The sequence below is a fragment of the Oncorhynchus nerka genome, linkage group LG7 (genome assembly GCF_034236695.1).
Source record: "Oncorhynchus nerka isolate Pitt River linkage group LG7, Oner_Uvic_2.0, whole genome shotgun sequence".
Lineage (NCBI taxonomy): Eukaryota > Metazoa > Chordata > Actinopteri > Salmoniformes > Salmonidae > Oncorhynchus > Oncorhynchus nerka.
In genome coordinates, this window is record NC_088402.1 from 50,429,215 (window position 1) to 50,451,807 (window position 22,593).

Sequence of the window (22,593 nt, forward strand, 5' to 3'; positions counted from 1 at the left end):
CATCTCTAACTATCAGTAAGGCTGAAGGACAGGCTAGCTGGGCACAGCAACAGCCAATCACGTCATCATGCTATCACAAATTATTTGTTTATCCAAACATTTTTTCATTTGTGTGTTCACTTGTGTATATTGTGTTGTTGGTGGTGTGTGTGTGTGTGTGTGTGTGTGTGTGTGTGTGTGTGTGTGCGCAAAGAGACCCCGGGGTAGGGGAGTTTCTGTCAGTAACTCAAGGATAAATAGAGAGGCAAAGCTCAGAGTTTTTCAGAAGTCGGACCTGACAGGGTCACACACAAGACCAAACAGGAGCAGGACCTCAGCATTTTTACGCTTTAATACAAATGGAGAAACATGAAGATGATCAATACTGTTTTCAAGACAGAAACTCTTCTTGCAGAAAGGCTTTGCTGTCGACATCTATCTACATAACACTGTACATCTTCTTCTCATTGATTTCAGCAGTTACAGTATTTTTGAACGTACTGGTGATCATCTCCATCTCTCACTTCAAGCAGCTCCACACTCCAACCAACCTGCTAATCCTCTCTCTGGCTGTGTCAGATCTCCTGGTGGGACTGATTGTGATACCAGTAATGACTGTAGCAGTAATGGAATCATGCTGGGGTTTTGGGGGATATTTCTGTGTGTTTCAATTCTACATTACTTTTTTATGTACTACTTTATCGCTTGGCAATTTGGTCTTGATATCTATTGACCGCTATGTTGCTGTGAGTGATCCCTTACTGTACCACTCTAAAATAACAATAACAGGAACTATCTGTTGTATATCCATTACCTGGTGTTGTTGTATCATATACGATGCTGTTATTATAAAAAACTTTGTAAATGTACAGATACCCAGTAGGTGTTTGACAGAATGTGTTATTGTTGAAGGTATAACATGGGTTAATATAATTTACGTTGTATTTATAATGATTGTCCCTTGCTCTATTATTATAACACTTTATTTGAAAATCTTTGTGGTGGCCAGATCACAGGCCAGAAAGGTGTTTTCAAAAGAGGCTGCCAGTGTGTCTGGTTTTAAAACACTATCAGCAAATAAGTCTGAGACAAAAGCAGCAAAAACTCTAGGTATTGTTGTTTTCACCTATCTCATTTCTTGGATTCCATCTCTATTTATTTACTTTGTTTTTTCTGTTTTAGGTAATCATTTAATATCATTTTTCACCAGTTATCTGGCACTTGTTAATTCCTTAATTAATCCAATAATTTATGCTTTCTTTTATCCATGGTTCAAAGTGACAGCTAAACTTATTTTAACTTTGAAGATAAGACGTTTGTAGTTCCTATAATATGATTCCCTAGTTCGCAAACATCGGTTTGTTATAGTTTTGTTCTACAATTGTTGTATTTATTTCATGTTACAATACACAGCCATTACTTATCTCAGTGTTGTCATGATAGATACATGTGGTGTTGATACAGAATGATTTGTCTGGATTGGAATAGAATGACTTGGAGAAGGCAGAAGAAGGCATAAGCTTTTTTATAAAAGACATTGCAGTCATTGTGGATTGTGTACTCCAAATACCTAAGGCTGTGGTTGTTCCGTGTTACTTAATGATAAATAGTTGGTATTCTAATAGTACATTCTGAGGACGTCATGAGTCCTTCCATATGTTGTTTAACATCTCCCTCTAGTGGCTCAATTGAGGCAAGACGTCTTTATCAAGTGTAGTACAGTTGAAATGTACAATGCTGCATGATATCAGATAACATCCAAGTCTATCTCAATGGTGTATGTGTAAGTAGTTAAGGGTAAAATGCAAGAACATCCCAATTATGGGTAACACTTTATAATTTCGGTAATAAACCATTTGTAAGTCATTTACAGTTTGCTCACCATGTATTAATCATTACACCCCTTTTAATGAAATGTTAATAAACTAGGTATTCTCAAATGTGTAAATACTACTATATCCATTAATGATTCAACACAACAGCGCAGGAGACCGCAGAAGACACTTGAACCTCATCATACTGGTTATGAAGACTATCACTACTCTCACTACCACTACTCTAACTACATCCGGGGCGGCAGGCTAACCTAGTGGTTAGAGTGTTGGACTAATAACCAAAAGGTTGCTAGTTCAAATCCCTGAGCTGACAAGGTACAAATCTGTGGTTCTGCCCCTGAACAGGCAGTTAAGCCACTGTTCCTAGGCCGTCGTTGAAAATAAGACTTTGTTCTTAACTGACTAGTTAAATAAAGGTAAAATAAAACAAATTTAATCCCTACATCCCTGCTGCCAGGTCAGGGGTCACCCAAGAGTAGCTCTCTCAGTTTTTGTGGAGTCAGAATGAATATACAGATAGGTAACATTTACTAATCATTAGTAAAGTCATTTTGCAGTCCCTAATCTAAAGGGAGGACTATTCACACTTTCTAATACTCTATAAATGTTTTGAACAGTGACCGGTTTAATGTATCACAAAAAGATGGACATGCCATTGGTAGACATTCCAATACTACCTGATGCTACTTAAGGTCTCAAAATAATCTATAACAAATCAATGGTAAACAATAAGCACACAACACAGAGGATGTTAAAGGAAATATATTGAACATTTTATTCCAAAACAGTCACACTTGTAGTAGTGTGCTGAAGGAAGTAATATGTTTTGTCTGAAAATGACAGACATTCTTGTTTGTTGGCAGTGACTACCAAAACCAAAGTGTGGATTGCAGTCACTCATTAGAGCAGTTCATAGACTGCTTACAGGGTAATGGAACCAATATCCAAATACTTCATTTTATTAAACTTTAAGTTTAAGGGGTTACAATCTTTAACCATACTTCTTCAAGTTGAGGTAGACTTGGTCTCAGTTACATCGTGGGGACAAATACTATTTGTCAGACACACTCTGAATCCAAGATGGCGTAGCAGTCAGACGTCTTGTCGTGTCGTGTCCCTTGTATATATCGTTTTTTTACATATTTTTCTTCGCATATCTTTTAAAACATTTTGCTAAACCTCAACTTCTAAATACTCTCCTGCAACCCGCATCACCCAATGTAGCGTGGATCTGCTTTAATTTCTAAAGTATTTATATTTACTTCGGATCCGGAACCCCTCAACTGAAGCTAGCCAGCTAACTACCAGCTATCAGTCAGCAAACCATTGCTAGCGGTCTTCAGCTAACCGGTCATCATTTTCATTTTTTTTTTTTTCATTTCACCTTTATTTAACCAGGTAGGCTAGTTGAGAACAAGTTCTCATTTGCAACTGCGACCTGGCCAAGATAAAGCATAGCAGTGTGAACAGACAACACAGAGTTACATATGGAGTAAACAATTAACAAGTCAATAACACAGTAGAAAAAAAGAGTCTATATACATTGTGTGCAAAAGGCATGAGGAGGTAGGCGAATAATTACAATTTTGCAGATTAACACTGGAGTGATAAATGATCAGATGGTCATGTACAGGTAGAGATATTGGTGTGCAAAAGAGCAGAAAAGTAAATAAATATAAACAGTATGGGGATGAGGTAGGTAAAATTGGGTGGGCTATTTACCGATAGACTATGTACAGCTGCAGCGATCGGTTAGCTGCTCAGATAGGAGATGTTTGAAGTTGGTGAGGGAGATAAAAGTCTCCAACTTCAGCGATTTTTGCAATTCGTTCCAGTCACAGGCAGCAGAGAACTGGAACGAAAGGCGGCCAAATGAGGTGTTGGCTTTAGGGATGATCAGTGAGATACACCTGCTGGAGCGGGTGCTACGGGTGGGTGTTGCCATGGTGACTAGTGAACTGAGATAAGTCGGAGCTTTACCTAGCATGGACTTGTAGATGACCTGGAGCCAGTGGGCCAGCCGACTAGAGCATACAGGTCGCAGTGGTGGGTGGTATAACGTGCTTTAGTAACAAAAACGGATGGCACTGTGATAAACTGCATCCAGTTTGCTGAGTAGAGTGTTGGAAGCTATTTTGTAGATGACATCGCCGAAGTCGAGGATCGGTAGGATAGTCAGTTTTACTAGGGTAAGTTTGGCGGCGTGAGTGAAGGAGGCTTTGTTGCGGAATAGAAAGCCGACTCTAGATTTGATTTTAGATTGGAGATGTTTGATATGAGTCTGAAAGGAGAGTTTACAGTCTAGCCAGACACCTAGGTACTTATAGATGTCCACATATTCAAGGTCGGAACCATCCAGGGTGGTGATGCTAGTCGGGCGTGAGGGTGCAGGCAGCGAACAGTTGAAAAGCATGCATTTGGTTTTACTAGCGTTTAAGAGCAGTTGGAGGCCACGGAAGGAGTGTTGTATGGCATTGAAGCTCGTTTGGAGGTTAGATAGCACAGTGTCCAAGGACGGGCCGGAAGTATACAGAATGGTGTCATCTGCGTAGAGGTGGATCAGGGAATCGCCCGCAGCAAGAGCAACATCATTGATATATACAGAGAAAAGAGTCGGCCCGAGATTTGAACCCTGTGGCACTTAGTGCCAGGCTTCATTTTATGCCTACTTTTTCTCATGGTCACTGTGCTAAGACCGAGCGAGCTATGGTCAAGCGGGGTATCTCATTGAACTCGGCAAAGCCTAGAGATTATGGTAATGCCATTGCAGGCTCTGTGTGTCTTTAAGCACCGCACTTCGTCACTCCATCCTTGCTGTGTGTATGTGTGTGCATGTGAGAGGTTTTTTTTTACATCTGTTGAGAGAAATGTCTGATTTACAGTTCATGAGGGTTACCTAGTCACACGTATGAAGTTTTGGAAAGATGTGACTTTTTTAACCCTTAAAAACAGACACTGAGATCCCAATTAAAGGTACTTCCAGTTGGCACAGGAAGCTATAAATAAACACATATCTTGCTTGGGGTATGCTCTTACAAAATCCTGAGTTTAAAGTATGTTATGTTATTAAGTAAGTTATGTTAAGAACTGACTGATCTACACAGGGTTGAATGCAGTCATTTTCACATTTGCAGGTTATGTCCATTAAAAATAACTTTTGGGTTAATTTAACCACTTCCGGCTGCTCCAGGAAGCTTAGAATCGACACAGGTAGACCTCATAGTGGCCTGATGGATTGTCATCGAAGGCAGGTTCATAAGGCAATATTAACCCACATAGGCTCTAGGTTGAATTTTGGGGAGCAGTCAATGTATTCCTATAAGGAGAAATGTCATTGTAATCTGTGAGACAAAAAAAAAACGGATTTACTGTTAAGGGTTAGTGCCACACGGTCAAGGTTAGGCTTGCACAGATCGGGAGTACCTCAGGAAGGTACCTGAGGTCGAATTGTGCTTCTCACCCTAACGGTTCTCTCACTGTCACCCAAAAGCAAATGACATTTAGGGCCAGGCTTCATTTTGGGCCTACTTTTTTCACGGTCGCTGCACTCAGAGTGAGCTACGGTCAAGCGGGGCATCTCGTTGAACTCGGCACGGCCTTGAGAATATGGAAATGTCATTGCAGGCTCTGTGTCTTTAAGCACCGCACTTTGTCACTCCATCCTTGCTGTGTGTGTGTGTGTGTGTGTGTGTGTGTGTGTGTGTGTGTGTGTGTGTGTGTGTGTGTGTGAGAGAGCTTTTCTTTGACATCTGTTGGGAAAAATGACTGATTTACAGTTCATGAGGGTTGTTTAATCACACATATGAAGTTTTAAAAAGATCTGACCTTTTTAACCCTTCGAAACAGCACCTATGACACCATTTTAAGGCACTTCCGGTTGGCACATATCTACATTGGGGTTGGCTCTTATGGAATCCTGAGTTTTAAGTCTTTATATTAGAATTGACTGATCTATACTGGGTTGAATGCAGTGATTTTTAAAATTGCAGGTTATGTATATCAAAACACTTTTAGGATGAATTTAATCACTTCCGGTTGCTTCCCTTTGGGGGGGGGGGGGGGGGCAATCAGTCAAAACATTGAAGGGGATTTTACAGGGCCCTAATGGACTACAGACGTTGACAGTCTCCTAGCCTAAAAACAAATGCTGAATGCACTGCCTAGATTTTGAGGTAAACGCATTGTCCATGATTTGATCTGGGCAGGGCAGGGAAGCACTAACAAACTGCATTTAGTCCAATAAAAAGACACAACATTATTAGGGTGATAAATAAAAGGCCCTAGTCCATGATGTTGTCATAAGTATGAACCTAGGATATGCCCTCTTCCCCCCCCCCACAAGAGTGAAATATATGGTCTGGAAATGCAAGCAAGGTTTGAGCTTTTCAGTGTGTGTCACAAGGTGGGGTCATGCTCCACGCATGACACAAGAGAACCCTCTGCTGGAGCAAAACACTTACAGCACCTGGTATTCCCAGGCGGTCTCACATCCAAGTACTAAACAGGGTCGGCCTGCTTAGCTTCCGAGATCGGGCGTATTCAGGCTGGTATGGCTGTAAGCGAAAGGCAATCTCTTGGTACACTATATAAAGTCAACGTGTCGTGTCTTAGGGGGACAGAGAAATGTCCACCTTGTGACACACACTGAAAAGCTCAAACCTTGATTGCATTAACCATTTAATGTGGTTCACGTTTAACAATGGGTTGAAGTGGCGCATGGATATATTTTCCCATTTTCAGTGATCAGATTTTCCTGCACTTTTCGATGAAACGCACGTTCTGTTATAGTCACAGCCGTGATTTAACCAGTTTTATAAACGTCTGAGTGTTTTCTATCCACACATACTAATCATATGCATATACTATATTCCTGGCATGAGTAGCAGGGTGCTGAAATGTTGCGCGATTTTTAACAGAATGTTCGAAAAAGTAGGGGGTAGGAGTAACAGGTTAAGAAAATCTTGTTTATAATATCCTGTTGTGCCCCGATGAACACTAGCCATTTATAGCCAACACTACTACCCCCCCCCCCCCCCCCCCAGAGGCTTCTGACAAATTCCCAAATCAGCTCCTCACCGTTACTACATAGCCACACCTGTAGATCTCAGAACGCAAGAGTAATATATCACAAGGCTATCATTTTTGGGAATGGTTTTGTAAAGGAGACCTTCCAAGATTCTTTTAGAGGCTAGGGGTCAAGTTGAAATTCTGAATTTGTGCACGCTTACCCTGAACTAGTCTCATTCTGAACATTAGTTGAACCGTCCCAGTCTCTGCAAAAGGCTTGTTGTCAGGAAGGCCAATATGCGAGTGATGTTGACCACATGGTAGCAGGAAACCTTTAACCTTAAAAGAGTATGCAACTTCAATAGGGGAAATATGCAACTTCAATAGGGTAAACTTCAAGCAGTGGAGTGGACACACTGATAGTAGAGGCACATTTTCCCTGTATACAAAGTATTGAGCAATTGGTGAAGGAAAAAAAAACACCCTATAACAGCTAATAGCTACAATTGTGATGCGTAATGCACTCATACAGCATGAATTGTTGATAAACTATGTAGTAGAGGGGAATTGCTTATTACAGCCTACAGAAGTAAACAGTCCATAAATACACAGTACCCATCACCTCAGGGTAACAGTCATTTTACCTTCCTGGTGGTGCCACAGGAGTTCACAGTGAAGTGGAAGTAGGCGAAGCGATCGTCACTGTAGGTGGGACCACAGGCAGGGTCACTCAGGGTCAGCTGCCCGGGGTTCAGTGTTTGGAGGTGGGGGAGCAAAAGACAGGTAGCCATCAGACTTGGGTTCTGTATTTGTTACACTTAATTGAGCTTGCCGAGCACAGTAGAACCAATGGAATAGCACCAAATGTGCAAACCATGCCCATCTGGTTCTCCAGGTTGAATTGAAGAATACACCTGAAGTCGTAAAATGTCTAACTAGTCATTTGTTATGCTAACTATCTAGCAAGAGGTTGCATAGCAACATCATCAACTTCCGGTTGACAGGTGAAGAGGTAGTACACGCGACTGAAAGCATACTGTTCGTTTACAGGTTGGAACAACCTATTTCGTTTGTTTTTGCGGTCCTTTTTTGGAACTGTATAAGCTTAAATGTTGCGGCATCCTGCAGCACATCTTGTGTGGTTCCGCATAATTCTATTGCACGTTATTTAAGTGTCAGCCAAGACGCAATTTACCACAATATGCCACCATCTACCACAAACGGTGGCTGCATAAGCTCAAAACTTTCAAAAGTAAGAACCACTGTACATCTGACAACTTTATCAGATGTAACATTTTACTGGTTGTCTCAGATAAAAAAAACACTACTACTTTGTACTCCTGTACCTCTTCTCCCTGCCTGTTTGTTCTTCTAGATTCTCCCCTTCCATCTATGTCCCCATCTGTGGCAAATCCACCCTCGTCTCCTTTTCCGAAAATTTTCCACCAAAAAATGTGTACAGTCTTGTAGGTAGACTCATCACTGATCCTTTCACCTTCATCCATCTCAGACGTACTCTCATCTGGGCTACCTGCACAGCCTACCTCATTACAGATGTGCAGATCCACCAACCAAACGCACCACTACATTCACTTCCAAAACCCAATGTTTTGATCGAACACAACATTTTTTAAACAATAATAATTCAATGTCCAAAGTCAGATTCCGCACTCATCTGGTACGTTGTGATTCAAACTGTAGCCCAAATGAGCGTGCTCTGGTATCAATGCTCATCGGGAGAAGTCCTCAACTTCAAAACGTTGTTTTCTACAGCAAAGCTGGCTTACCTTACGTATTCACTACTGCACTTGTTTATTGCAATTGAATGGTAAAAACACATCCAAGAAACACCCACATCAAACCACACCCCCAAGACAATTCTTGTTTGCCTTCAGTCATGGCCGCTAGCATTTCTTAATGAGCATTGATGAAAAACAAGAGCTGTGCTTGAATACCCATACTAACATACTGTATACTACATACTTAATGAGTATATACTGAATACTATATATTATTAGTTCATTTTAGTATACTGTAAACGAACAGTAGGCTTTCAATTGAGCGTACTAGCTTTTCACCTGTCTACCGGAAGTTGATGCTGTTGCTATGCAACCTCTTGCTAGCTATCTAGCATAACAAATTACTGGTTAGACATTATATGACTTCGGGTGTGTTCTTAAATTCAATCAGGAGTTCCAGAATGCGCGCATGAACTCAGAGCGTTGTCATATTGTCTGTTTGTAAATTCAGAGCAGAGTAGACAGCCAGAGCGAATTTACGAAAGCACTCGAATGTCCATTGAGAACGCACAATGACTATACCATTTAGCTAAGCTCAGAATGACGGGAATAATCAAGTCAAACATTGGGTAGTTAGTTAGATAGCCTATAGTTATTATACTGTCAAGTTTTATCTATAAGTAGCCAACTAACGTTTAGGTATCTAGCTAACAACATACCGGTACATACTGACTGATAATGTGGTTCGTAAGACCAGTCAACAAATTGTCAGCCAATATAACGTGTAAGTTAACTTATTTAAAAAGGTTTTTCTTAATATTTGCATAATTAGTTAAAGCAATGAATTTGTATCCGCTAACTGCATATTTTCCGGAAATATGTGTCCTGAAGAATTACATTATTGGCCCTAAAGTACGGAAATAGTGTCCTCATCATGTATTCCTCATATTTTGACGAATTTAGTATGACATCCTGGAACATTTGGCATACTAAATATATCCATAGTATTTTTTAATTCTATTTTATTTAACCTTCATTTAACCAGTTAGGCTAGTTGAGAACAAGCTCTCATTTACAACTGCAACCTGGCCAAGATAAAGCAAAGCAGTTTGACACATACAACAACACAGAGTTACAGATGGAATAAACAAACATACAGTCAATAATACAGTAGAAAAAGTCTATATACAGTGTGTGCAAATAAGGAAAGGATAAGGGAGGTAAAGGCAATAAATAGGCCATTGTGGCGAAGTAATTACAATATAGCAATTAAACACTGGAATGGTAGATGTGCAGAAGATGAATGTGCAAGTAGAGATACTGGGGTGCAAAGGAGCAAAATAAATAAATAAATACAGCAAGGGGATGAGGTAGTTGGATGGGCTATTTACAGATGGGCTATGCTCTGACAGCTGGTGCTCTGAAGCTGGTGCTTAAAGCTTCGTGAGGGAGATCTGAATCTCCAGCTTCAGTGATTTTTGCAGTTTGTTCCAGTCATTGGCAGCAGAGAACTGGAAGTAAATTGGCTTTGGGGGTGACCAATGAGATTCTCCTGTTGGAGCGTGTGCTATGGGTGGGTGCTGCTATGGTGACCAGTGAGCTGAGATAAGGCGGGGCTTTACCTAGCAGAGACTTGTAGATGACCTGGTGCCAGTGGATGACCTGGAGCATATAGGTTGCAGTGGTGGGTAGTAAATGGGGCTTTTGGATTGGAGATGCTTAATGTGAGTCTGGAAGGAGAGTTTACAGTCTAACCTGACATCTAGGTATTTGTAGTCCACATATTCTAAGTCAGAACCGTCCAGAGTAGTGATGCTGAACGGGCGGACAGGTGCGGGCAGCGATCGGTTGAAGAGCATGCATTTACTTTTACTTGCATTTAAGAGCAGTTGGAGGCCACGGAAGGAGAGTTGTATGGCATTGAAGCTCATCTGGAGGTTAGTTAACACAGTGTCCAAAGAAGGGCCAGAGGTATACAGGTATACTATGATATATTTATACAGGTATACTATGACCAATAAGCATACTAAATACTCAATTCATGTCACAAACAGTACAGTTAGTGCGAGTATTTGAACACAGCTAAGGCCAAATCAGGAAGTGCAGTCACCTTTTAATCCTGAATGACAATTGTCTTGCCTCATAGAGATAGATAAATCTTCTTAGGGCTGATCGATAATGACAACAGCCAGTGAAAGTGCAGGGCGCCAAATTCAAAAGAACAGAAATCTCATCATTAAAATTCCCCAGACATACAAGTATTTCACACCATTTTAAAGATACACTTCTTGTTAATCCCACCACAGTGCCCGATTTCAAATAGGCTTTACGGCGAAAGCAACACAAACGATTATGTTAGGTCAGAGCCAAGTCACAGGAAAAACACAGTCATTTTCCCAGCCAAAGAGAGGAGTCACAAAAATCTGAAATAGAGATAAAATTCATCACTAACCTTTGATGATCTTCATCAGATGACACTCATAGGACTTCATGTTACACAATACATGTATGTTTTGTTCGATAAAGTTCATAATTATCAAAAGAATCTCAGTATACGTTTGGAGCGTTATGTTCAGTAGTTCCAAAAACATCCGGTGATTTTGCAGAGAGCCACATCAATTTACAGAAATACTCATAATAAATGTTGATGAAAATAAAATTGTTATGCACAGAATTAAAGATATATTTCTGCTTAATGCAACCGCTGTGTCAGATTTCAAAAAACCTTTACGGAAAAAGCAAACCATGCAATAATCTGAGTACGGCGCTCAGAGCCCAAACAAGCCAAAAAGATATCCGCCATATTGTGCAGTCAACAGAAGTCAGAAAAAACATTATAAATATTCATTTACCTTTGATGATCTACATCAGGATGCACTCCCAGGAATCCCAGTTCCACAATAAATGTTTGTTTTGTTCGATAATGTCCATCATTTATGTCCAAATAGCTACTTTTGTTAGCGAGTTTTGTAAACAAATCCAATCTCACGAAGCGTGTTCACTAGGAGCAGACGAAATGTCAAAAAGTTCCATTACAGTCCGTAGAAACATGTCAAACGATGTATAGAATCAATCTTTAGGACGTTGTTAAAATAAATCTTCAATAATGTTCCAACTGGAGAATTCCTTTGTCTGTAGAATTGCGATGGAACAGAGCTCGCCCTCATGTGAACGAGCGTCACGAGCTCAAGGCATTCTGCCAGACCTCTGACTCATTCCCCTCTCATTCGCCCTCACTTCACAGTAGAAGCATCAAACAAGTTCTAAAGACTGTTGGCATCTAGTGGAAGCCTGTTGACATCTAGGAAGTGCAACATGACCAATATCCCACTGGGTCTTCAATAGGGAATGAGTTGAAAAACGACCATCCTCAGATTTCCCACTTCCTGGTTGGATTTTTCTCAGGTTTTTGCCTGCCATATGTGTTCTGTTATAGTGTCTGGGGGCTAGGGTCAGTTTGTTATATCCGGAGTACTTCTCCTGTCCAATTCGGTGTCCTGTGTGAATTTAAGTGTGCTCTCTCTAATTCTCTCTTTCTTTCTCTCTCTCGGAGGACCTGAGCCCTAGGAACATGCCTCAGGACTACCTGACATGATGATTGCTTGCTGTCCCCAGTCCACCTGGCCGTGCTGCTGCTCCAGTTTAAACTGTTCTGCCTTATTATTATTTGACCATGCTGGTCATTTATGAACATTTGAACATCTTGGCCATGTTCCGCTATAATCTCCACCCGGCACAGCCAGAAGAGGACTGGCCACCCCACATAGCCTGGTTCCTCTCTAGGTTTCTTCCTAGGTTTTGGCCTTTCTTGGGAGTTTTTCCTAGCCACCGTGCTTCTACACCTGCATTGTTTGCTGTTTGGGGTTTTAGGCTGGGTTTCTGTACAACACTTTGAGATATCAGCTGATGTACGAAGGGCTATATAATATGATTTGATTTTAGAAACTTCAGAGTGTTTTCTATCCAAATATACTAATAATATGCATATCTTAGCTTCTGGGACTGAGTAGCAGGCAGTTTACTCTGGGCACCTCTGGACAAGAAGATAATAAGAAGCCATATGAAGATAAAAGACTCATCTATGTATCTGTGCCAATATAGTGTCTGTGACAGCATGGGCAGTGCCATTAAGGCTATCTTCACATTAAAGTAGTAACATTTATTCTTCACAATTGTCTGAGCCCTTCTGATGACCCGATTGGACATGACTTCAACAGGGTCACCAGTAGGGCTCAGCCAATGAAGTTGGTAGTCCCACCCAGTTGACTACATTCAAATTGTGAAAGTGCATGCAAATGCAGCATTTTGGCCATTAGAGGCCAATATCTTTCTCTCTGTCTGGGCTACAATTGTAGACGGTTGGGTAATTATGATTTTCACCTGTGAAAGGCTGTTGTGCTGCTAATGAGGGAGTTCTATTAACCTGAGCCGAGGTGCACCGGTCCATGGCCCCTGACATGAATGGATAAAAGCAGTGAGGGCGGAGCACCCTTCTAAAATTGAACAGTAGCCTTACATTTAGGTTTTTGTCCTAACACTACACAGCTGATTCAGATTAACAAAGCTGAATGATTATTTGAATCAGCTTTGTAGGGCTAGGGGAATAAAAAGAACATGTGCAGCCCTTTGGGGTTCAGGTGACTGAGTGTGGGAAGCCTTTGTCATAGGGTAAAAGTTGCACACCCCTGGGCTGTAGGCTGCACACTTTGGGTCAAAGATCAGGTTCTGTAGCTGTGTATTTTATCAGAACAAATCTGTTCTACAATGATTCTTTTCCTTAGCTCAGGGTAAGTAGTAGCAGGCCTAGGAGAGTCTTATGCGACGCAAACATTTGAGTTGTGTTCTTCCTCCTTTTAATCATAATAATTTGTCAAATGCCTTACAGGTTGTTTTGCCTATTGATGGCAGCTGTGGGCATACAAGCACAACAGACACCTTCTATAAGTATGTATTTTGCACATTGCAAATTTAAGCACTAAGCGTTTGACAATATTTTTTGAACTAACCTTTCCTATTCCAGATTACCTCAACGCTGAATGCCTTGGTAACGTTATTCGTTTGAGTGTCGCTCCTCTTTTTGAAGAGGTTGACGCTGTCTTCAGTGAGTTTGCCTCTTATGATTCTCTTTCTCTCCTTTCATAATTCATGGCTTGATATTGCTTGTCAACTATTGTGTTCACACCATCTCCATCCCTTCCAGATGACACACAAATCATAAACCTGACGCCTGGCCTTGCTACTCAGTGTGGATTCAGCTTTAAATTTGACCCCATGGGGAATGCCATGTTTTTTGCTTCTCTTCAAAACTGCTTTTCCCAAAACATGGTAACCCTAAGAACTGTAGTGTTTGCTTGTACTTCAAATGGACAGTTTGCATTTCAGTATAACTGCATTTGCAACTCATACTGTAGTAATGTCATTTTATATACCTTTGAGACCAGGCTCTTTTACAGATGAGCCCTGTATACACAAAGATACAAGTCAATATTTGCATCACTAGATGGAAAAATGACATAACTGAACCCATTCTTCAGTAAAAAGATCCTCAATAAGCCTGAGGTGCTAATACATACAATTTAGCGCATGGAGGTTATTATAAGTCCGGTTCCAGAAACATTGAAGCAGTTTTACTTAACTCTGTGGATATCAAAAGGATCTCCATTGTTAGCCACCCCTGGGTCTGGTATCTCTTACCTCTAAGATGACGTAAGGTACAGCAGAAGTTTATGGAGGGCTTTCAGAGGGCCAGCCAACTTTCTGATACAGACTGCAGTGATGTGAACTATTGAGCTCTACTCCACGAGTGTGGCTTCAATACAGTGGCAGCTGCATTTATATAGTCTATTTTGCCACAGTCTATAACATGCATGAATGTCACCTGAATTTATTTTTTTGCTATATGATGGCTTTTTTCCCTTCCCCCTTCATTTTAGGATGATAAGATGTTCAGCTTGGTCATGCAGTTCAGGCTGCCAGGAAACCACATGACTGGAGACCCTGTGTATAGAGTGGGCAAAACCTGTAGCTACACCCCCTGGACCTCCCGAGAGATTCTGTGCGACCGCAACTACATGGAGGCAAGTGAGCAGAGCATGCCCCAATGGACATGTTTACAGTCGCGCTTGTCGTACTGCCTGTATAAATGATCTGTCTAGAGCTACAACTGTCCAGTGTTTCGTTTCTTCTGCGACACAACGTAGAGGCCTTGACTCTATCAATTCCACTCGCCTCTTCAAAATGCACATAGGAGAACTTTAAAGGTGAGGAATTTTGGCCTATTCTCAATGCATTTAAGGAGGCGAGTGGACAGATTGAGAACTGGCCCTTGATTTCCTATTGTATGGGAGGGAGAAAATGCATAGGGAATAATGGCCTTTCTTCTCTAGGTGTCTGTCAGAAGGACTCTTCCAGACATCCAAACCATCCCCGAACAGCCCACTGGGGGCCCGAAAGCAAGGAGCGGCAACTTCCGGAGGGGAGCTGAGGTAGCCATATTTCAGTTTCTGTAATTTCACTACAAAATGACAGGATGGCGCTAAACAATGTGCGTTTGTTGACAATTTTGTTTAATTGATGTTTCCATTTCCTGAGACAGGCTGTTGCTTCAGGATACAAAATGACAGCAGTCGTCTTTAGTCCTAGCAAGAATGTCATGAATGTGGATGAGGTCCAAAGAAAGGGCTATGCAATAGCCAACACTCCCACACGGCTGGTGTTAAGAAGCCCTCATAATGCAGAGGAGACATACCTCCAGAATGTAAGCTGACCTCCATGAACTAGGTCATGTTCAGTAGAGCAAACATTTGGAAACGGTGGCCCTACCTGAGCTCTGCAACATATTGTTAATACGGTGTGTCCTACTGAACACGGCCCTGGTGTGGTTGCCCCCTGAACAGGTAGCTGGGGTTCCGATGCGGGTGCTCTCAACCTCAACCTTCTTTGAGCAGAAGTGGCTGGTTACTCGAGTAGATGCCACGGCTGTTTGTCCAACACCAGGTTGAGTGTGAAATAATTGAAGATCCTATAAGCCCAGTTCTTAGTTGGCTCCAGACAAGACATTCATGTAGTGTTCAGTTGGGAAAATGTTTTGGGGTGGACTTTTTCCAAATAATGGCACAGTTTTCAGTTGCAAAATGTTCTGTTTTGATGTGCACTTGGCTTCTTGTTTCACTGCAGAGGCAGTGGCCTTTACTCCAGAAGTGATCACCTGGTACATGCCCAAGCACATAGACCCACTTTTCTCCTCTGATGCCTTCACCATGTTGGAGGTGTACATGGGAATTGACGCTAAGAGGCTGGACACTGAGGAAATGGCTGCCAGAAACTACTCGGTTTTAGTCACAGAGGCTCATATTATTGTTGAAATTCCGGTGGGGGCGGTTGGCGGCTACTTCAAGGTCAGCATTGGATGAGTAAAATGTTCCTGTTTAATTTCTAAGTCTTATTTGTAGAGCCCTTGTCAGAGCAGTTGTCAGTGCTTTGCAGTAACCCTTAAACTCCTAGAAAATGTTTCTTATTGAGCAATTGTTTGCTTAACCAGGCTAATATACAATGGATTGCAAAATTGTGTGAATTTTGCATAAAATTACACTTAAACATACTCTACCTCTTGTCTTTGCAGTTTGTCCTTGTTAGCCGCTTGAAATTTCAGACCAAATATCCACACTAAAGTATTGTTTACCTGACTTTTTAGGGAGCCGGTAGCTTTGCCACTGTCAACTGAATGCAAGCAACACTCGGCTGCTGTTTACATATTGCGCAAGTGTTTACTTTGTGTGTCAGTTGCTTTGAAAATGCACACCGCCAGAAATGCAAGTTGACAACCATACACCTACCAGCTTTCTAAAGTCTGGTAACCAATACTTTCCTTTGGATATTTTGTCTTAAATTACGAGCGGCAAAAAGACAAGTGGTCGAATAATTGTATTTAACATTCTGGCTTATAAGGAACATTTACCTGTTTTTGCACTCAAATGGTGTATTACAGCCTGACTGCATCACTCGTCTCCCTTACAGAGCCATATTCAGGATGACCAGTACTTTGTCACTTACACCATTGAGCCCATGCTTGAGTTGCTGTGGATCGAGGAGGTCGCACACGAGAACACCAGCTATAAAGTCCTCTTCCCTATCACAACACCTCCAATGGCCAGGCCTCCACAAGTTCGCAACTGTGAGTCTGGTTTAGTTAAATAGTGCCTATTGTAATTTGGGATGCCTGGGTTGTTCATTAGGCACAAAACAGAAGAAAATGTACTGAAACGGGGAGGCAATACCTGGACTTACCCAATAACAAATGTCAACTTCCATCGTACCGCATTTCAAAATGTTTTCCTTTGTTTGCCAATGAACAGACACGCCCTTAGACACAGTTCCTGAGCAGGCAGTGTTTGTGCTTGAGTTGGGGACCTTCAACCTTGATGTGGAGCTGCTGAACATCACCTTTCCCACCATGGTGCTAACTGTTGCAGAGTGCAACGCCAGGGGCTTCAATGTTCAAGAGCAGAGATCCCCGGACAACACCTTGAAGACCTTCAGGATGGAGGTGCCCTTCTCAGACCCGGTGGTCTTTAAGGAGGTGTGTTTCTGTTAAATGCAAAGCCACACGCAGTGATTTGTACATGCCCTAATAAGTGGGCCACCAACAAAATATAAATAATGGCACAAATGTACTTTGTATCCCTCATTTACTCAAGTGTTTCCATTGTTTTGGCAGTTGTATGCATTTGATTTAGAGGAATGAGGGCAACATTACTTTAAGTATGTAGTTTGTTTTAATAGTCCCCGTATGTACTTAGTTGTCACTTGATGTTGAATAGAGTTCTGTTACAACAATGCTGACCAATGCTTTTAACTTTACTACAGAGAAGGGCTGAACAAGGTGTCACAACCTTCACTCTTCAGCTGATCTACGGCCTGGTCATCTTTCCCGAGTACGCTCCTTTCTCTCACTCTGCCGTTGTGGACGCTGTACTGCTGGACATTGGTATGTCTCTGGACTACGGCAAACTACTGTTGACTGGTTTTCTCTCGTTTAATGATTGCCTTGAAAGGAAATTGGCAGTGAAAGCCCAACTAGCCATACTGTAGGGTTTTCCTATGCGGTCTCTCTACAAAGAAAATGTTAAGCTTTAGAGTATTTGGAGCCAGTTGTCCTGTTCATGTTTATTCAGTCCCACCGTAGCAAAACATTTTGCAATTTAAACAAGGGTTTCTTCTTGGACAAGTTCAAGTAGTACCTGCCTGTTTTTTGTGCTTAATTAATGAACACAACCCTGTTTGTCCTTGTAGTGCCACCCTCAGTCACTGGCAACTGTGATCAGGAGAACTTCCACATCACTGTGGACTACAGGAACCAAGAGCCCTTTTTTGTGGTCTTGGTTGGCAAGCGGCTGCTTAACCATGAGTTTGCTCAACAGTATTTAACAGAGGGCGATACAGACTTCACCATCACGTTGCCCTTCTCTTCGCCGGACGCAGTGTTTGAGGTACGACGCTCTCACAAAACATGTTAACCTAAATTGCTGCAGCTAGCCTTGCTGTCCTTACCCTGTATACATGCATACAATATTGGACTAATGAACTCTCCCATTGGTTCCCAGTCGGTTCACTCGTCCTCTGTCAGGAGCAGACTGGATGTGGCTCTGTTGAATCCTTACAACAACATGACCATCAAATACTTTTCCCTGGCTTGCAGCTTCCTCAAAACGCTGACTGGTTGGTTCTCAAACAATTACTTACGATAGATTGTCGTTTAACATGGTTACCAAACCTGGGTTCCTTGCAAATACCGTGAGTCTAATAGTAGTGCCAGATGGGCATGGTTTGCATTTTTGGTGCTATTCCATTTGTTCAAGCTCAATAAGTGTAACAAATACAGAACCCAGGTCTGATGGCTACCTGTCTTTTGCTCCCCCACCTCCAAGAGTGTTTCTCTAACGGAACGATGACTGCGCTGGCAGTGAAGGTGGAGTCTGCTCCCGGTCTGAACCCCGGTCAGCTGACCCTGAGGGACCCCGCCTGTGGTCCCACCTACAGTGACGATCGCTTCGCCTACTTCCACTTCACTGTGAACTCCTGTGGCACCACCAGGAAGGTAAAATGACTATTACCCTGAGGTGATGGGTACTGTGTATTTACGGACTGTTTGCTTCTGCAGGCTGTAATAAGCAATTCCCCTCTCCTACATAGTTTATCAACAATGTCATGCTGTATGAGAACGAAATCTCCTTGCCAGATGAACTTGAGGTGAAGCTGAATGCCACGGCGTTTTCAGAGGAATATCAGTAAGTGCATTACGCATCACAATTGTAGCTATTAGCTTTCATAGGGTTTTTTTTTCTTCACCAATTGCTCAATACTTTGTTTTAGGGTAAAGGTTTCCTGCTACTATGTGGCCAACATCACTCGCACATTGGCCTTCCTGACCAGGCCGCGTGACGACGAGCCTTTTGCCGAGACTGGGACTGGTCGACTAATGGTCAGAATGAGACTCGCTCAGGGTAAGCGTGCACAATTTCAACTTGACCCCTAGCCTGTAAAAGAATCTTGGAAGGTCTCCTTTACAAAACCATTCCCAAAAATGTAAGCCTTGTGATTTATTACTCTTGCGTTCTGAGATCTACAGGTGTGGCTATGTAGTAACGGTGAGGAGCTATTTGGGAATTTGTCAGAAGCCTCTAGTGGGGGGTGGGTAGTGTTGGCTATAAATGGCTTGTGTTCATTGGGGCACAACAGGATATGATGAACGAGCATTTCTTAATGGACAAGTTCAGATTGTGCCCACTGAACACGACCCCCGGTTGTCTTGTTCTGTGTTCCAGACGCCTCGTATAACACGTTCCACCAGGAGGAGGACTATCCAGTGGTGCGGTACCTGAGACAGCCTCTGCACTTTGAGGTGGAGCTGACCACGTCCTCTGATCCCAAGGTAGCGCTGGTGCTTGACCACTGCTGGGCCACCCTCAACGAGGACCGCGACTCCCGAACCCGGTGGAATCTCATCATTAATGGGTAACATGTTGTTTTTGGGCCTAAACAAGTGTTATTCCACAGGTGTGGTTCCTGAGTAAATAGCAACCTATCATGCTTGGCAGGACATTTACTTTGGCTACCGTGGCTATGCCCCCATCCATAGGTCGAGTGGTCACAATGCTTAAAAACGATGTGAGCCATGTGCGGTCTGTCACCAGATCTCCACCCAATTGAACACTTATGGGAGATTCTGGCGCGTATGATCACATGCTTGTTATCACTGAGTGGTCCCTGCAGCGTATCATTGGAACGGAACGTATGCTGCATCAAACGACTCTAAACCGCGTTGTCTGAAAAGCATCTAAACAATTTTTTGTACTGATGAGAAATAAAGGTCTTCACAACTTTATTCCATCTTTGCTTGTAAAATATATCAATGTTAACGTTATCATCTAGTTTAATTAACAGGTTGACTTGTTTTACAGTATGATGCGGTACAAGGGAGCCATGTAAATCTAGTATAGAAAGTCTGGCAGCCATGTTTGTCAAGCAAGAACTCCTAGAATACTGTGCCCGTTGCCTGAGATCTTAACTTAGTTTGGCCACTTCAGCATGTGATAATCTTTGTACTTGTTACGGCGTACAGATGACAAGTAGTTTACAGGTAACTATACAAAAAGCCAATTGTTGTCACCTCCCCAAATACAACCGTAGCACGAAAGCTAAACAGGGTTGCAAGATATAGCACAATCCATTATTGGGGGTTAAGTCCTTGGGAAGGTATTGTGAAGAGGATGATGCAGGAAATATTACTAAGATCTGGGAATTTATCAACAATAAATGGCGGGGCAGACAGTTTTTCTAAGCTATATACCCCTGGAAAGGGGGGTCTGATCTGGCAACCCTGAGGTACCATAGTTTACACTCCTCTGATGCTGTGTTCAAATCAACGACTTCAGTGCATTCAAGACAATGGTACTCCAGTTGAGATTACCATAAATCTGACAGGCGCTTATGTGAGAACCCGACTGCATTGTATGGCGTTAGCATTAGCTCATATTCAGTACCACCTTCAAAAGTGTTTTACACACGTGTCCACTACAATCTAGGCAAGAATCAGAACTCCTTAATAAAATGCTAAGTACATTATACTTACGGTACGCTACAGTAGAAACGACAACATTTTACACAGAAAATAAGGCACTTTGATAGGAATGCACGCATGTTCACAGTTAATTGTAAGGAAGGCACTAAATGTGCAAGGACTGTATACTTGATCTGGGGAAGTGCTTGTGCTTTCTTTTGAAGGAAAGTTTGTCCGGCTCATTAAATTCTCAAATCGAAATGGTCTGCAACAGTGAAATGGGCTACTTTTGTGAATGAATGAGGCTAAATTAGAAGTTGACACGGCCTATAGAAAATTAGCAGGTAGTGTGCCTTGGTCTGAGGTCAGCGCGGGTTAACTGTCCACATTTTGGAACAGTGACTACATTCTGACATCACGCGCATAAAATCAACTCCCACTGGGGCAACTGTTGAAGATATTTATTTGGAACTCGCGTATGAAAAGGTTAATGTTGGCGTTACCTACACCTTTTTAATCAATGTTATGCTTTTGGTTTGCTACAGTTCAGTGTTGTGCCAAACTGATGGTCAGTCGAATGGAAATCGAGAGCGGCTGGCAAGCTTGGCTTGCCTTTCCGATTGGTTTCATACTGCTCTTAACACTGACTGAATAGTTGTTGGTTTGGGGTTGAATTCAGGCACAAGTGACTTCTGTTTAAAACAGTTATTGCACTAAACCTAAAGGATGGTTCAGATGCCTGTGCAGCATGGATGTTTGAAACGGAATAGGATCAGTTGAAAGGATCCCCAGAAGTTGATGCCGCTTTCAATGGAATTTCCTGTCCTAGAGGAATGCGCTAATTGGGAGTTGCTAAACATGAACAAATACCACGGTCAAGTGTAGCAGCATCTTGCTAACCTTATTTAGCTAGCTAATGTTCATATTTAAAAAAAAATGTTACTACATTTTTGATTTGGGTGAGCACTTTGCCACAGATGGACATGCTGGTCTAATTTTTATCTCAAGAATTTAAATTGGGTTACTTTTGAAAGATGACTTTTTCCTACATTGTAATGGGCTACAATGACTTTGCCCATGATTATGCACGCTGCAAATGACACTTTATTTTGCGGGTTCCTTTTCAGTATCTGGATGCATGTTACACCAAGCAAGTGTAGTGAAGCAACTTTATTGGTCAAAACCATTCATTTGGGGCATCGGGTTTGCTATCAAATCACGCAATTTTACTATTTTTTAATGAAATGGTATCAACCTAAATTTGGCCATGTGGACACAGCGTAACTTCGCAGCTGTTCATTAAATCAGCAATGTCATAGCAGTTTTAAAAAAAAAAAACAGGCTGAAATGTTTTGTACATCATAGGAAAAGACACAACATTCACATGGCTGTTCACAAAATGGGCAGTTCAGATTTGTCACTTTAGCTGCAACTATATCGTTGTGCAAAATCCTGACCATCGTCTGTCAGCTCAAGTGATTTGTACTGGTGTGGGCGTTTGTCTCTTCATGTAACGTCTTCAGATTTCACATTCCTTTTTGCTAATATCTGGCAGTTAAACAGTAAAGGATAAACCTCCCAAAGATGCAAATTTTTTTAAAAAAGTAGGCCTAAACTTTCAATGCGTAGGTTACTTTGTATAGTAGAGCTGCGCCCTTCACATGTGAATCCGATGCCGTGGGTGTAGAATTTATTTTGTGACCTATTTTTCCAACAGCGGAAGAATTGCTCTGGCGCATTGCATGAAATTCTTGTTTAAAATGAAGTACTTGTGTTGAAAAATATGATTGCCTTGTTGATGATACCTACTGTCTATTCGGCAACTTTGGTTAAACCACGGTCAATTGATCAATATTCTGGTCAGACTACAGGCGACCTTTCTGGATCATTTAGAATTTTAAGAACCATCTCACCTCATGGCAATGGAATTGAATATACATGTTTGACATCCGTCATTTAACAAGCCATTGCAGTA

At 41.9% G+C, this 22,593-nt stretch overlaps 2 protein-coding genes across 4 annotated transcripts in view; both read left to right on the forward strand.

The window, feature by feature from the left end:
• Nucleotides 1-338: 338 nt before the first annotated feature.
• On the forward strand, nucleotides 339-1,301 carry LOC115132588 (trace amine-associated receptor 8c-like). The gene has a single exon (XM_029665331.1). It carries the CDS (start codon nucleotides 339-341, stop codon nucleotides 1,299-1,301), a length of 963 nt encoding a protein of 320 aa, XP_029521191.1.
• Nucleotides 1,302-13,186: 11,885 nt separating this feature from the next.
• The window catches only part of LOC115127648 (uncharacterized), a 41,419-nt gene continuing 32,012 nt past the window's right edge, over nucleotides 13,187-22,593 (forward strand). Inside the window, exons 1-18 of one of the 3 annotated variants that reach the window (XM_065020578.1) lie at nucleotides 13,187-13,347; nucleotides 13,446-13,504; nucleotides 13,581-13,661; nucleotides 13,761-13,885; nucleotides 14,494-14,637; nucleotides 14,947-15,045; nucleotides 15,156-15,317; nucleotides 15,457-15,556; nucleotides 15,737-15,957; nucleotides 16,577-16,733; nucleotides 16,915-17,138; nucleotides 17,426-17,546; nucleotides 17,852-18,048; nucleotides 18,163-18,277; nucleotides 18,487-18,656; nucleotides 18,752-18,846; nucleotides 18,932-19,062; nucleotides 19,384-19,573. In XM_065020578.1, the coding sequence (XP_064876650.1) occupies nucleotides 13,325-13,347; nucleotides 13,446-13,504; nucleotides 13,581-13,661; nucleotides 13,761-13,885; nucleotides 14,494-14,637; nucleotides 14,947-15,045; nucleotides 15,156-15,317; nucleotides 15,457-15,556; nucleotides 15,737-15,957; nucleotides 16,577-16,733; nucleotides 16,915-17,138; nucleotides 17,426-17,546; nucleotides 17,852-18,048; nucleotides 18,163-18,277; nucleotides 18,487-18,656; nucleotides 18,752-18,846; nucleotides 18,932-19,062; nucleotides 19,384-19,573 (2,414 nt within the window). In that variant the 5' untranslated portion in view covers nucleotides 13,187-13,324. The remainder of the gene's footprint in view (nucleotides 13,348-13,445; nucleotides 13,505-13,580; nucleotides 13,662-13,760; nucleotides 13,886-14,493; nucleotides 14,638-14,946; nucleotides 15,046-15,155; nucleotides 15,318-15,456; nucleotides 15,557-15,736; nucleotides 15,958-16,576; nucleotides 16,734-16,914; nucleotides 17,139-17,425; nucleotides 17,547-17,851; nucleotides 18,049-18,162; nucleotides 18,278-18,486; nucleotides 18,657-18,751; nucleotides 18,847-18,931; nucleotides 19,063-19,383; nucleotides 19,574-22,593) is intronic. The other 2 variants (XM_065020579.1, XM_065020581.1) reach the window with 2 other exon arrangements.

What these genes read in the sequence shown, in the direction of transcription:
- LOC115132588 (XM_029665331.1), top strand. Translation starts at nt 339, where the DNA reads ATGGAGAAACATGAAGATGATCAATACTGTTTTCAAGACAGAAACTCT.